The 16709-nt window shown below is 35.6% G+C and overlaps 1 protein-coding gene across 4 annotated transcripts in view; it reads right to left on the bottom strand.

Moving 5' to 3' along the window:
• Window positions 1-16348, bottom strand: part of zc2hc1a (zinc finger, C2HC-type containing 1A) — a 33735-nt gene extending 17387 nt beyond the window's left edge. For 2 of the 4 annotated variants that reach the window (XM_041247529.1, XM_041247531.1), the window contains exons 1-9: window positions 16219-16348; window positions 15018-15091; window positions 14358-14474; window positions 13916-13948; window positions 11948-12089; window positions 10573-10721; window positions 10157-10256; window positions 7069-7174; window positions 5583-5693 (exon numbers count right to left, since the gene is read on the bottom strand). In XM_041247529.1, the coding sequence (XP_041103463.1) occupies window positions 5583-5693; window positions 7069-7174; window positions 10157-10256; window positions 10573-10721; window positions 11948-12089; window positions 13916-13948; window positions 14358-14474; window positions 15018-15091; window positions 16219-16333 (947 nt within the window). In that variant the 5' untranslated portion in view covers window positions 16334-16348. Of the gene's footprint in view, window positions 1-369; window positions 834-5582; window positions 5694-7068; window positions 7175-10156; window positions 10257-10572; window positions 10722-11947; window positions 12090-13915; window positions 13949-14357; window positions 14475-15017; window positions 15092-16218 lie in introns of those variants that run through there. The other 2 variants (XM_041247527.1, XM_041247528.1) reach the window with 2 other exon arrangements.
• Between the last annotated feature and the right edge of the window lie 361 nt (window positions 16349-16709).

The following is a 16709-nucleotide window of genomic DNA, read 5'->3' as shown; positions in this document are numbered from 1 at the left end:
ACTTTCCCATATTGACTCACTGGTAATGACAGCAATCATCCTATGTCTAACCCTGTTATACTCTAAGAATGTTCACCTATTCAGCATTTTCTATACTTTTCTAGAATTAGGTTCTGCATTACACTGAAAATTCTAGCACCTTGTAGATAAAACACATCAAAGGGTATGAATACGTTTAAATTAGCATTTCTGGAGTTTTACAAAACAATTGCTCAAATAAATAATTGTAGACATCTATTTCTTGTAACTTTTTTTCCTTATCCACAAAAGCAAAACTTTTGCTACAAAAGATTTTTCCTAAAATCTTTCTTTTTGAGAAATTTCTAGAAATTATAAATTTCCATTGGGGTATGTAAACTTTTGACAAACTGTATATGTTATAATTATTATTTAAAAAGCAACAAGTAAGCATAAACCAAAGAACACATTTGTTTTGTTATTTATGGCACTGTTTCGCAAATTCTCAGCCAACATGTATGCAAAGCAGGCCTCAATTAATTTGTATATTTATAAATGTATTTCTTTTAATACAGTGATTAATAACCCTCAGCAAATATTTTACATTAAAAAAAAATCCAACACCTTTTTTCAGGAACATTTGTCATGCAGTAGGATTACAATATACGAATAAAAACTCATTATATTGTTAAATACACATTCTCTTCACTCCACACTCACAGCAAAACTTTGCCCATTCTACTGGGTACTTGGTCCCACATTCATGACAGAATTTGGAGAGCTGCCCAGAGGAATTTCTGCCATTGCTTTTGTTTTCTCCACAGCTCATTGCAACTGAATAATCTGATACATCACATCCACTTTTGGCATCATTCCTGCAATATAGAACAATAGACAAGGCAAAATGTAAAATCCTTTGCCTAATTAAGCATAATGCCAAAATCTGTTGTTATATGCCACAACTACAGTAACTATTAAAACTACAGGTAGCAATATAGCCCTGTCAACATTTGTTGTTTTATTTTTTTACACATGTCTGTTTCAATAATAGTATAGTAAACATAAGGTTTTAACTACATACATATCTTTTATTAAACATTATCCACTTTAATTTATTTATTTTTTAAACATTTTGACAAACAGTTCTCGCGCCTGCCTATTTACACTAAATACTGCCCATGCCCTCTATAAAAATACAATCTCCAGATTTCTTCCATAACACCTCTGCTAGTTTCATGGAGTTTACTGTATACCTTTAAGGCCATTGCACACTGGATCCAAACATGCATCCGATTTTATTGTGCGTCTAATAAGAAAACAACGATCATGTGCATTCTCTATTGCACCTTGCACACCAAGCCCATAATTGTCATACAACAGTGATTCGTCAATTTTGGAATTGAAACAAGTTCGATTAGATTCGGTTTGACGTGCGTTAAATATTATATCGACCAATGAAAAACAACTGGGAAGAAACATGGTTTCTTGCAGTTCACTGAACAACATGGACAATGTTGTGTGTGTTGCCAAACAAAAATTACTTTATGATAAATTCAACAAAAATTACAAAAAAAAAAAAAAAAAAAAAAAAATCATATGGAAAGACATTGTTGTGGACTTGGGCATGAATGATATGTATTATAAATACATAAAAATAAAGTTATGAACTGATAGTATATATAAACACATGGATTGTGTGCAGTATAGATTATTACAAACATATACTTTTTATTTCACTTGTCGGGGAAGTGAAGAAACAATGGCCTAACCTGCAAGACACGTATCAGAGAAAGAAGAGCGTTTAGGGCTTAAAAGCCAAAAAAGAGGGGCAGTACATGAAAGCGATTGAATTTCTGGCTTCATACAGAGAGTAGAAGGTCATTATGGTAAAGTATTTTCGGTAGCTCACTGCTAGCTTCCCAACTTTTAGATATTTATTTTGTATTGCGTAACAAGATTATTGTAGATCTAGTAGAGGCATAATAAATCAGCTGATCATTAAGTTTATACTACACTTAACAGAATTAGACTTATTTTTTATTAATATTGAAACAAGGTACACTTACTACAAAGCCTCCACTGCACATCAGTGCTCTGAAGTATGATATTAACACATCTAGCGTGCAATGGATTGATGCACGACTTCTTCGACTGATGGATGAAAAATGACGGAAAAGACCAGTGGGAAAAGCCCTTTACTTTAACACTGACAGTGGAGAAACTCCTTTTGAAGAAACATAACCTTTCCCCACATCACCATGGAAATTACAGACCTATTTCTAATATCCATTTTCTTGCCAAGGTGCTTAGAAACGCTGTGGCTACTCAGCTTTAAGATCATTTTTGAGAAAATGGTCTATTGGAAAATTCAGTGTGGTTTTTGCTCAGGATATAGCACTGAGACAGAAGGTCTGTAATTGACCTCCTCTTGTTTGCAGATACTGGACAACTTTCTATTTTAGTACTGCTTTGTCTTTCTGCTGGTTTTTACACTGTGGACCATGGGATCTTATTGGAGAGATTACAGAATTATACTGGAATTACAGTTATTGCTTTGGACTGGTTTCACTCCTGTCTATTATATCGCTGCCAGTTTGTCTCTGGGTCAGTACTCAGACAGGTGACGAAGTATGGAGTTCCACAAGGCGCAATCCTAGGGATAGTATAGTTGATAGTATAGTTGAATACAAAAATAATAATAAAAAACAAACAGAAAAAACTGTTTGAATAGCATATTACATATTCGAGTACACAAAAAACTTAATAGCCACTAGTAGAAGCAAACATCTTTTTTTTTTTTTTTTTTTTTTTTTTTTAAATGCCAACGCTTGACAGGTGTTCAAAGTCAGTGTTAAACCCTGCACGTTCACTTGAATGAGATTGACATATTAAATGTAAGGACCCTAATTAATCATGCAACGCTTGTAACAGTACAATCTACAGTAAATGTATTTTGTTTGAAATTGCTGCCAATTTTGTTTTCAGCTAATGTTAACAGATCCCCCACTTGAGTTCCCCTGTAATGACTGCAGACAGCCGCTATTGCTAGGAAGTCGTGAAACAGCTAACTTTACATTTGAAATTAGAACACTAATTTAGCTCTATGTTGAATATAAAGACAAACTAAATGCTAAGCAGAACACCGCAATGACTGAGAAAACAGTGTGCAAGTATTTTATTTATTTTTTTAATTCTGTGGACTGCAGTACAATGTAAAACATCTACTACTGACTTTCTGTGTATGGATGGAGTAACGTCAACATTTGCACTTACCATTAAAAGCACAACCAGGTACGTGTCTTGCTTAGAATTATTTGCAGGTTATTGAATAAACCAAGTAGCCTGAACAGAGAAATCTTGTCATGGACATTGTTTGTACACTTTGTGAACCCGACTGCTCCTCCGAAGAGTGAACTTGAACTTTAGCAGCTTACACTTTTTATGCCGTCTACTGTAGAATACATATGTATTTGCCTTTTATTCTTTATTTCGGGTATATAAACTATTGGCCCCCGTATATTTGAATAGGAACCTATTTGAAATTTCCATCCCTACTTGGTCCCCTGCTTTTCAGTGTCTATATGCTCCCTCTTGGATCATTTACTAACAAATACAACCTTGAAATTCAATTTTATGCAGATGATACTCAAATATTGTTCTTTTCCTACTACATTGCAGATGGTGGTTTCTGTGTTGTCTCAGTGCCCGAGTGAAATCCAGTCATGGATGACTGTAAACTGTCTAAAAATAAATCCCAATAAGACAGAAATGCTATTAGTGCGCTCTAGACACAACTAAATCACCTCGTTTTGAAATATCATTTGATGGGAATCTTCTGACTGTTATAAAGGCCTCATTTTATCATTTGAGGAACAATTCCAAATTGAAACCCATTCTATCTGATAAAGATGCAGAGATGATGGTTCATGCCTTTGTTATTTCTAGGCTAGATTATTTTAATGCTTTGTTTGCTGGTCTTCCAGATTCTAAACTGCACCAGCTCCAAGGCTGCAGCTAGAGTGCTTACTTGCACTGGCCGTTCACAACACATTACCACAGTTCTAAAATCACTAGATTGGCTCCCTGCTAAGTTCAGGATTGATCTAAAAAATGTCCTTACTACTTATATGGCCCTTCATGGTTTAAGGCCTTCATACTTGCAGGAACTATTGGTACCATGCCCCTAGTCGTACCCTGAGATCAGCATATACAAATATTTAAATTACAAATATAAAATACAGCCATTTGCAATCAATCAATAAATAAAGCCCTTTGCAAAGCACAGAGAGATATTTATCATCCTTTACACCTTTGTTATCTTTGTGTATGGCCATCAGATAGCCGATTGCTTTAAGCCCAGACTTTTCTGTCCCTTAGCAATAAGATGTAATTCATTGTACACTAGCCTTAATTTTTTGTGGGCCTATGTTGGACCAGGTTGAACATTACAATTTTCCCTTTCCAGTTCGATGTCGGACCCTGTCCAACATCATCAAAAAGACGTCAAGCACAGGTCTCTAGTTGTTTTTTCTCTAGAAAAAGTCGAGAAAACCTTTCAATTGCCAAGTGAGACTGACAGGAGCCAAGAGAAGAACATTGTCAGAACTTTTTTAGATGTTATAGTAAGTTGGATTGTTATTGAGGAGGTTGGTGATGCACGACTATGAAGAGGTATGTGATAAATACAGCGAACAAGGGGTGGAGCAGGGCTGGAGATGCAGTACTGAGTGTCCTGTTGATACACAGTGCCTTTTAAACTTGTTTTACTTTGAATAAAATTACTTTTAAACAGTGTGTGTAAAATAAACAGCGTGTGTGAAAATAAATTGGACCGGACGCGCCTGACAGACGCTGAATAAATGGACAGCTAAGGGTTAAGTAGCATCTACCATGGGTACATCATCTTTTGAGGCAGGCTGTACTTTTTTCAACACAACCAAAACACTTAGTGTAAACCCAATCTGAGAAATGTACATGATATCAGTAGCTGAAAAAGGCCAAATCGGAACATTGACAAACATGTAAACTGTTCCCTACATATGTATATGTATTTTAATAACAATTAGGTCATTTGCATTCAGAAGGATAATTTCTCTCCCTAAAAGAAAACTACATGTAAACCCAAATAACCCAAAAGGTACTAACAAATAGCATAATATTCTGGAATTAATAGAAAAATCTGTAAATAGTGCAAATGCATTTGTCAGTGTTCAGTGATCTTTAAAACTTCACGTTTCAAGCTTTTCAGTGTTTAACAGGTATGCAAGTAGATGTGTCTAAAAAAAAAAAAAACCACACAACATCAAAACTACAACCTAACTTGAAAGTGTAGCACATGAATGAACATATTGGGAACTTCAGCTAGGCTCACAGTAAATACTAGAATGTCTCAAAACCGCTACGTAATGCGAGTCAGATGTCAGTATAGTGAAAAAGTTAGTTTGTTAGATAGAGTATATTTAAAATATAAAAGTGTGGCTTATGGATGAATACTGACACATCCACTTCATGTATATTCCTGTATCTTGGTTTTAATATTCATCACTTAACCATCCTCAGTGAAACTCTAGGCATGTGATGCTTATCAGTCGTTTCACAATATTGGTTCTGAAATGTCAACATACCTGGAACTATAGCTGTCAGCATTATAGGTTTTCCTTCTGTTTCCAGGAACGCCAGAGGTTACACTCTTCAGAGATGCTGGTGAAGTAGGCGCTCTAGACTTCATACCAATACTGTCATTAAAACAGAACACATAGCATTTAACTAACTAACTGGTACTAAACATTGACAGATAATTTAAACCCAAATTTAGCTGTTTATATATATTTTTAATTGAGAGTCATATTCACTCTCAGTATTGCAAACTAAGGAGTTGACTGAAAAGTTTTCACTAATCCAAGGTTGCTTTAATGAGCAGTGTAAAAGTATCACTATTGGGCTAGTGCAGTGATCCTCAAAGTAATTTGGGCACAGGGTTAAATTGATCTTACTTGGCTGTTTGCGGGCACGCTGACTATTGCAAAGATTCTAATCTTACACACTGCCTTCTCGCGACATACACAATATACACACACACTACATATACATATACATTAGATATATAATATTATATATATATCTTATATAATATATATATATATATATATTATATAATATTATATATATATATATAGATATATATAAGATTTTAAAGGGTGAAGTCTCAGGTAGTAATTGTGCGTGCTGCGCTTATTCTTTAAATAATTTACATAAAATACACAATGCAAATATTTGTAAATAGCATGTTTACACAGATAACAGTGAATAGACAGCGTCTCACTTTGTTTCAATTTAACAAATTTGTCAACACTACTCCGTTTTAAAGATCGCTCATCTCCAGTACGATTATTCACATAAAGTGGATTTGAAACCAAATATACTATGGTATTCCCCTTAAATAAAAATAAATAAATAAAATAAACAGGAGATAGAAAATGTAATTCTAAATAATGAAATGTATTATTTTTCTCAATAACAGTTGGCGAAATTAAGTGCTTTGCCTGGCATATTAACACCCGCCTCTGCTCACGAATGATTGGACAGCTGTCAGATCTTTCACTTTCCCATTGGCTACTCACTCGCCTTCAATTTTCACGCAGATTGCCGTGAACGGCCTCTGCTTGATTATGATTGGACAGCTGCGTAAAACTTGGTAGATATTTGACTCTCCTATTGGTTAAAACTTACAGTCGATACTTGCAACTGAAAGAGACACAGTTTATGTCCCACCCAGCTAAATTATGATTGGGCTACCGCAGAGACAATGCAGATATACAATTGGTAGATCGTATCGCAAAAGCCATTCAAAAAAAAAAAAAGTCGAGTACGTACATGCACAGCATAAGCAAGCAGCGCTGTCAACAGACTGCTGTGGCGCTTTTGTTGGAAAACGTGTTTAAAGCCTTCTTTATTTTCCCACGCCACGACCAGCCAGAAATGTGTTCATGACCCATAATTTAAGAACAGATGCCACGGGCACCATGGTTTGGCTTCGCGGGCACAAATTTGCCTGCGGGCATGATTTTGAGGACCACTGGGCTAGTAAGATACGTGAGTAATAGCTCTTACCCAGTCTGTTGGCTGCCTGCTGAATTCATACGAGATGGAGAGAAACTGGAAGCATTGCCCTTAATTGATCCAGCTACAGGAGTAGTGTTTCTGTTTGAGGATAGACCTTATCAGATAAGAGAGAGAGAGAATAAATCAATTCTCACAAAATGAATCACAATAGAGACAGCTTTAAAATTTAAACTGCTATGAAAACAACATTTTAATAACAAAGGCCAAAAGAACAATTACTTTGAGTCACGTTATGCAGGACCAGGGGTGTGCAAATTTTGAAACCAAAAAAAAAAAAAAAAACTTGTCCAAGGGACAAAATACTAGAAAACTCTACTTGACCCCTTAACCATCGTGCAAAACACACACAAAGTGGAATATAACTCGTTGGATTTTTGGTTTTATTTAACAGTGAACACAATCAATCAATCAATTAGTGATTAACAGGGTGGATCTAGCCTTATAGCTTGATGGGTTCACTATATTCTTAACGATAGACAAAAAGCCCCTGTGACCCCACCTCATCTCAACAAATGTATAACTAGGGCTTCTGTTTTTTGGGTTTTAGTCACTGTCCTTTTTGATGCTTCTTTTTAGCTATATTAGTTATGTAAATTGTTTTTTCGGGGCTTTCGTTTTTGATATACTGTATGAAATTAGTGTTTTCAGTTACTTTCCAAAATGCTTGAACGATTTGGGTTTTTTTTTTTTGGTGTCAAAATGTGTAGTAGTAACTCGACAGGACTGGCACACTTGTTGTACCTTCTTTCCTTTGCCATCTTCCACAACGAAATCCCAATTCTGTTTTAAATCCTCCGTATTTTAACAGTAATACAGTTTTAAATCCCACTAACAAGCCTCCATCCTGATTGTAATCTCGCAAGCAGTCTCTCCAATAGAAATGTAGGAATGTGCTGTCACTCGGTAGTTGGGGCAGGTTTAAAGTATTCAGAACAAATCAAGTCAGGAAGGCAGGACATTGCCCAGCAGCACAGGGAAATGTATTTATTATTATTTTTGTAGTGGGTTTTGTTTTATTTTTTCTGTCAAAAGGGTAAAGTCAACGTGAATAGATTAACCATTTTCACAGTTTTAACTGTGTTTTCCGGCGTTTATTGGCTATCCACCGATTTATTTATTTTTTGTGTATTGGGGTGTTTTATCGGTTAAAACCGAAAATCAGAAGCCCTATGTAAAATATACTTTAAGAATGTGTTCCTTTCAGTGCAGTTTGGAACATATTTGCTAGTAAATTTAAGTAACATACTGGGAGTAAAACTATAATAAGGAATACTTGGGATTTACTGAAATATAAAAATAGCTACTGCCTGTTTTTTTCCACGCTTTCTCTATAAGCTGAAATCAACCCCCGATGTACAGGTGTTTTATTGTTGTATCACAGACATGAAATTATTGACAACTGTTACTGCTGCTTTGTGGAATTCCGATTTTTCTTTAAGTTTTCAGTTATGCAACTGCTGAAGCCCAGATTTTTAAAGGACCTGTGTATAATCTGTCAAGTTTCTCTGCATTGTGTACTGTTTTTCTACCAAAATGCACACTATTTCCAGTATGCTCAATCAAATTCTGTAAAAACAAAGTGATTTTTCATATATAAAGTAACCGTATATATAACATTTTACAGCTATTTTCCTGATCTAACATCTTGTCCCATGATGGCGAACTGGTTTCATACCCCGATAGCTTATTTTTTTAGGGGAAGGCAACATTCTTTCCCTCCCTTGTAAATATGGTAAATAGCAAACTAGATTAGCAACACTAAAAATCAAAAGAAAAAAATGAAAAATAATTTGCCAGGGAATGATTGTCTTGAAATGCTTATAAACAGTAAACTTTACTGAATTTAAAAAAAAAACATCCCAACAAGTACACACTTGACCATGAAATGTTATAAATTACACAACCCAATTTTCTCTAATCTGCTAATAACTTAACGACTGTGTTTTTTTTTTTTTTTACATTTTAAACTTTACTAGATTGCTGCATTTAAATGTCAGGTTCACGTATTAAGAAAGCAGCATCACTCATGTGTTAATTTACAAAAAACATAAATAATATCTTAAGTTTAAAAGATTAGTCTGTCTTGCCAGAGGCCTTCAGGTAGCCATGTCTGGGTTTCTTTATAACCAATAGATCAGCATCTTCTACAGCTAGCTAAGTGATAGTGGTGGGGCAAACAATTATTTTAAATGCTTGTGCTTCGGTGCTAGACTTCCGCAACTTGTGTGGCTCTCTAGAAATATACCCTGAATGTCTTTCTAGCAACAGAGCGAACATAGGAAAAATGAATAAATAAAAACTACTTGTCCGACGGATAAAGTATAACAGCAAAACTGGTTGTCCCTCACACAAATCTTGTCCTGGGCATCGGGCGACATCAACTGCACACCCCTGAGGACTATATTAAATTTTAGAATATAATATTGGCTGTGGGCAAACTGACTGTGCAGGGAAATGACTGGATTAATGTAGGAGCATGAGATAAAGTATTTGTTTAGCCAAGAAATCCCTCTATTTCTAGAAAAAGGCATTGTGCATAAGTAAGGCTCAGTTTGTGCCTCCAAGGCAAGGAGGATGGGACACCACCTACAGAGGGGAGGACAATGTGGCAAAGGTGACGGAGGAGCAAAGCATACCTTTAAATAGGGAGACAAATTTGTGACAAGACAGAAGCATCTAACAACCCTAATCTTCAGCATTCTGTATTTGCCAATATAAGTATCAGACTAAAATGCAAAATCAGCAGCTTGCATGCATTTGCAAAACTGGGCAAAATGGCTAAAATAACCAGTCAGTACTGTTAAACATTTGTATTATTCCTTAATTTCAAAGTTGTCTGAACAGTATCGAATGCAGCAACTTAGTGTTACAGCCTGCATCTAAAGTTTAAGGAATGTTTAAATGACACCAGTTAAAAACAATGCTCAAAAGGGATTTACCAGTCAGCATGTTTAAACAGGTTCATTTTCTGTCAGTAGCAGCTGATAAGATTTACAGTTTGTAAAAGATATTTATCTAACTGATGTGGAATAATTATTTTGGCTGACAAAGGACGATTAAATATTGTTGCTCTTACCTCCAGTGGGTTTACCAGCAGAAGACAGCTGTGGTAAACGGGAAGAGGGAGATATCAATGAGGCTGGAGCGTTTGTCTTCTTTGGAGCTGGAGGTTTAAGCTGAGTAAATACATGATATATTAATATGTTGCTACACATTTTGGAAAACAATGACCTTGGTGTTTCCAAGCATGCCACTTAAGGTTTCATATATACTTTCCATTTTACATTATTTTCAATCTCCCTGGAGCTGTTAATACATGACCGTTTCCAAAATATAGTTTGCAGTTGTCAGATGAGTGATATATGCAAAGACTATTTCCTGTATTTTTTTTTAAACAAAAAGCTACATTCATTCATACTGTACCAGTACCATATCCGTTATTTAACTGTGAGCTTCACAGAAAGCAAGTAAAGAAGTTCCCATGACCCGTACCTGTGGTCTTGCAGACGGTTTTCCTTTCGGATCAGCAGAAATCTTGCCTTTGTTAGGAATACGTGCAGCCTTTTCTTTACAGAATTGAATATGCCTATCAGCAGCACTTTCACTAAACCTCCTCTCACAAAACGGACACTGGACATAATCTGAAAAAAGGGCAAAATATGAATCTTAACTGAATACAAAATCCCACATAGTATTTAAAATATGTTTTGTTCTGCTCCTGCTATGTACAAAGACTTTCTAGTCTGCACAATTAATAGATTAAAACTGAGAGGGTCATGTATCAAGTGTTTGCGACGGCATTAAGGTCCATAGCATACCATAGGTCCATAGAGTTTATGCCGGCCTTAAAATTGCCCCATATGTAATCGTAACACTTTTGGCAAGTTAAGGCCGTGTTAGCACCCCCAAAACGCGCTCTGCCGTGCAATGCGTTCCGTTGCTCAGTAAACATGGATTTTAAGATGTGTTAAGCCTTAATTATATGAATGGGCAAATTGTAGGTGGGGCTCATTTTTAAATAAAGTTTGCGATATTAAATTGAGATTTATGAAGATGCAGCACATCTGTGCCAGCCCTAAAAAGGTCCACAAATATGATTTCAAATTGGTTTTATTTGGCTGCAAAGAAAGTCAGAAAGCAGCCGATAGGAAAGAGCATTATGGCAGCAGTCATAACGTATTTCTTATGATGGAAAGTGCAGGTCCGCATTATCCTTTTTGATCTCCCTGAGGATGAAATTATAGCTCGATACCGCCTAAGCAGCGGAGTTGTTTTGGATTTGGTTTTGGAACCCCGGCACCACTTGCATGCAGGCAGAACTGGTGTTCTGAAAATATAAGCCTTCCCCTCCAAATGGGCCTCCCATAGCACAGATGTTCAGTCTAGTCTGATAAACAGCACCTCCCCTCCAAATGAGCTACCTAAACAGAACAATATGAGGAAGCAGAAATGACAACTCCAAAAGGGCAGCGCATTTACGCATTTAAATGTGGCAGCTTATGTTGTGCCTCATTTATTTTGAGCCAGTCTGAGCCAGACACTCTGCCAATTTAGCGCTGTGTCGGTTGATCTTGATAAACAATGTATTCTAATAAAACAATGTATTTCTATCTACAAAGCTATATTTCCTAAATATTGTTTTTCTTGTCACACAAAAAGATAAAATCGTGACAAAATGTAAATTAAAATTATTAGAAAAAAAAATTGTGTTTTGAACATTAAAATCAGGATTATAACGGATGTAATCAGTTGCCCTGTCTAAACTAACTTATTTGGTTTAGTTGATCAAATTTCAATTATATGCATACCAGAAAAAAAAAAAAAAAAAAGTGGTAACTGGTATCAGTGAAAACTGTCACTTTGTTACCTGGGTCATATGATGGTGGCGGAGGAGGTGGGAGTGGCCCCCCCTCTTTCATCACCTGAGTGAGCCCTTTGGCTGCACGGATAGTTGCAATAAAATCCTCATGCTTTCTTCGCCAGTTTGATTGTTTCTTGGGTGGTTCTGGCTATAAGAGTAAACAACAAGCTACAAAGATTAGTCACAATATTTTTTTTTGTCTCCTGTCTGCCTGCTCCCCCCCCCCCCCCCAGCTTTTTTTTTTTTTTTTTTTTTTTTCCATAATTTACCAAAACACATACATGAAAAGAAATAACACACATGAAAGCCCCATTGGCAGTTAGAAAACGATAAGGAATGTTTAAATAACACCAATGCAAGATTTTTAACTTGGTAAAGACTGCTAAAGCATTGATCCCTGGGTCTGAGCGATCACTTGGGAGATAACATTTTTGTATGTGCTACGGTCCCCCTGAAACTATTTCACAGCCCCCAGTTTGGGAACCCATCACAGTTTACTATGGTTTGCCATGCTTAACATACTTTACCATACCCCTCTGGGTTTAACAACACCGATATATGCTTTCCATACTTTCACTGTGATTTATTACACTTTGCTTTTACTATGGTAAACTTCTAGAAGTATGGTTCTCAATATAGCCTTAAAAGAAAACTCAAACAATCATGGTCAATACTGTGAAAAAGTAGGATCTGTGATCTACATTATTATTATTATTATTTTACATGGAACTTTTTTGCATTGACCAAGAGTTATATCGGAATTTTCTTTTTGAGTTTGTTAGTACGAGAGTTATGACACTTTTTCATCCTAGACACTAGATGTAAGAAGAAAAATATAAAAACCTTGAACAAAAGGACGTTGTTTGAGGGGGTGAGTACGGTTTTCCCCCCCCCCCCCCCCCCCCCCCCCCCCCCCCCCCCCCTACCAAAAAAGGAAGTGTTTTTGATCTACGTCTTTAAAGTTTTTATTCCGTCCCATTCAAGTCACCCCCCCCCCCCCCCCCCCCCCCCCCCCCCCCCCCCCCCCCCCCCCCCATTACACAAACTATAATAAAGAATTCACAAAACTAGATGCAGAAACTGTCAAGAAAGTAGGCAGACAGTTACCCATTCCAAGTCTCAACATAAACATATAATAAGTGTGTTGTGTTTATACAGCCGTTGACACTAAGTTTCCGTAACTCTCCTCCTCTCAATGAAGCAACAAAGCTGCTGTTTGAGAAGGAACTTTGGGTTATCACAGTCATGTTGGTTATGACTATTTTTTCACTGCAAAAAATGGCGTATTTCAAGATTTTAAATAATATTTATTAAAACAAAATTCTCTAGAGTTATTACACAACACATGTTCCTAAATATTTAAATGCTTATTTGAAAAATAGCAAAAGCTAAATTGTAGAATATTTAGTTTTTGATGTCCATGGTTTAAAGACCTTTTATTTTCATCATCAATAAATTAACAAATCAAAATAAAAACATAAATAAAATGTAAAAACAACAGACATGTAAAATATCCCCTTCTTATACTGGACAGAGCAATCTTTAGCAGAAATATTTTCAATCTTTGATGCAGCTGGTGTCTTTCTCGTTGGATGCAATGTCCACGCACCAAAAGATATCAAAGCATTTTGGAATATTGGAGGATAGACAACAAAATGTAGTTTGGTATTACAGCGTCCACACTTCTGACAAACCACACTACCTGATTTAATTAGGTGGTCTCGAGTCTGGTTCTCGAGTATGGTATTAAAATGCTGTATAGTGTAGATGCTAACCATATTTAGCACTTTTAAGCTGGTTTCAAGGAAAAGATTTAAAGGCGTAGTGTGAACAGGGCCTTAAAGAGACAGTATTTAAAGGATGTTCTAAAAAATTAAGGAAGCAGAGATGATTTGTAAAACAGGTACTAGTCATGAGGTAAATATTGTGTATGCATCCTTTCAAGTTAAATAGAGTATGAAAGAGACAACTTACTTTATCAGATTTAGCAGAGCGGGAGTTGGGTAACTGAAACATAATCAGAGGTGAGTTAATTCTCTCACCAAATGAAGTTTTCTGGAGTAAGGACAGCCCCCTTCCGGCCAATTAGAAAAACTTAAATATTCAGGTCACTTACCTTTGTATTTGATTAATCTGCATCCCACCGCCTCACCCCAACTTTACTCTTATAACTGTCCTTTGGTATTATCTGTCATGGGGGGAGGGGTCTACCACCACATCCTGCTGGCCAGGTGGTGGACCCTCAAACTAACCAATATTAATCTTTACATACTCATCAATAAAAAAAAAAAAAAAAAAAAAAAAAGTTGTATTGTAGATGCGTTTGTCTTGTACTAACAATTTAAAACAAACTAATGAACCCTTGGCATGACACAGTATTAGGATGATGGCAGACTTGTTACAGTAGATTACACACCTTTGGTTTTAGTGGTTTTATCACAGGAATATCTGTTCCCTCTGCTCTCTGCCTGCTGGAGTCAAACACCTTCCTTTTCTTAGCAGCAGCTTTTTGGCAAATGGGCAAATGTTTTTTCTACAAAAAAAGAAAGTGCAGTAGAGGACCACATTACTTCTAGAGCAACAAAGTACATTTGTATTAACAACTTTTTTATTATTATTTATTTTTTAAAATTACAACAAGCATCACTCTTGTGGATTATAAATTCACCTGGAACAGATAAGATTTACAGCTGCTGTGTTTGTTTTTACAAAAGAAATGTCAGAGTCCATATTAAAAGGACCAAGCATTAGCTAGCATAGAGTAGATGCATTTAAATTAGGGTTGGCTAAATCACCCCATCATTCACAAAGGAACATTCTTGGAAATTAGATAATACATTATTATATTTCTAAATTATTAACCCTAAAACAGCACAAGTAAAATTGCATTTCATACAATAATGGTATGGATTTTAGTAAGTCAAACTGTGCTGCACTGGTTTGACAGTCTACTGTAAACTTACTGTATGTATTTTACTCTGCAAGGATGTCACAGCCTACTAACTTAGGGGATATTATAAGGCATATTAAAAAGAGTGTATGCTTGTGGCTAGACAGTTCAAACCTGCATACTTACTAGTGCTGCTAAGAAAAAAGTCCTGCCACAGATTTTGCAAGGCAACAGATCCACATCAGATGAGGTTTCAAAAGCTGAATAATAAAAACAAACAAACAGATAAATAAATCAAAAGGGTCTGCCATTAGCATTACAAATTGTAGGAATCACCAAATTACATTTCAAAGATTGACAGTCCTGACACAGAATGAATGCCCTAAAGAAACATTTCTGCTGCGTTATACTGCACATTCACTAATGGTACATGTTTGATGGTAGTACTTGATTTTACCTACAAATTTCTGGAAGTGTAATGTACATTCTGTGAAAGAATAATGCATGAATTCCTTCCCTTATGTGTTTACATTCAGGAACAAAACAAACAAAATATACCATAAAAATGTTGACTTTACATCAGTATTTGCGGTCAGCTCAAAAAAAAAAAAAAAAAAAAAAAAAAAAAAGGGACCCACATTGCCAAAGGCGTGGTCCTCAGCTGTTTCTATGCAGCACAAGTGCCTAGAAATTGATGCTTGACAATTAAATTTAAGTCTGTCGGTCAGCTCTGCACTTGGTACTTACTTAGAAACCAAATGTGAGGCAGTGGTACAAAATATAAAATTACGAAAAATCACATTATTATTTTGAAATCAATGCACCATCAATACAGTATTTTTACACACTAATTTAAACAAAACAGTTATTGAAGTGTCAATGCGCGTCACACGCAGTGAACGCGTGACTGGAATAGCAGGTTCTTAATTAACATGTAATTTCGTAATATATATATATATATATATATATATATATATATATATATATATATATATATATATATATATATGTGTGAGCATTTGTAAACATGAATGAATATAGTGTTAAAAAACAACAACAACAACAACAAAACACTAACTATGACCTCCACGTTTTTCAGTTGTGTGCACTACTGGCATCTCACGTCAATTAGGCTTCAATTGTATATTCCACTTTAAAAAAAAAAAAATACAAAAAAAGAATGCGCCATATATAGTGTGTTAATATCAAATTAACGTTGGCACAATAGTAGACAAAAGAATGGAAAATGCCCATTTGTTTATTCTATTTTAAAATACGTTAAGCCAGTTTATGCATCTAAGTGTCGACGGTTATTACAATTACACTTGATCTATTTTGATTTTAAAATGGTATTGGATTTTTCTTTCTCTCTCTCTCTCTCTCTTACCTTCGTACTCCTCCATTTTTCTCTTTTCTGCTTCTTCTGCTGCTGCTGCTGCTGCTGCTGTAGCAACAGGGTTAGCTTTGACACATCCCCACAACTCAATATCCGCCGATCTCATTGGATACTTTTCTCCCTGGGAGATGTGATGTTATTGTCGTTTTTATAGTTTGACAGCAGGTGGAGCGAGGGAGGGTGCTGCACATATTTATGTGTATTTTTTAAAATTTTATTTCAGGCACACAGAAATAAAAAAGCGAGGACTACTATACTACGTATTTGTTAATAAAGCATAAAATAAAATAAAATACAATACAATAAATACTCCAGAATTTATAACAAAAACCAACAGCTAATATTGTTAATATGGTTTAAATTATGTGAGGCATTGTGCTTTAAAACTTAAATAAACGTTGCAAGTGTTCATTTTATTTTATTGTCCAAGTCAGTGCCTCTAAAACATATCTATTTTACATAGGTTATCATCTTTTCAATTG

This window comes from Polyodon spathula, chromosome 4 (assembly GCF_017654505.1).
Source record: "Polyodon spathula isolate WHYD16114869_AA chromosome 4, ASM1765450v1, whole genome shotgun sequence".
Classification (NCBI taxonomy): Eukaryota; Metazoa; Chordata; class Actinopteri; order Acipenseriformes; family Polyodontidae; genus Polyodon; species Polyodon spathula.
The sequence above is the reverse complement of the archived record's forward strand: the minus strand, read 5'-3'. Positions and strand labels throughout refer to the sequence as shown.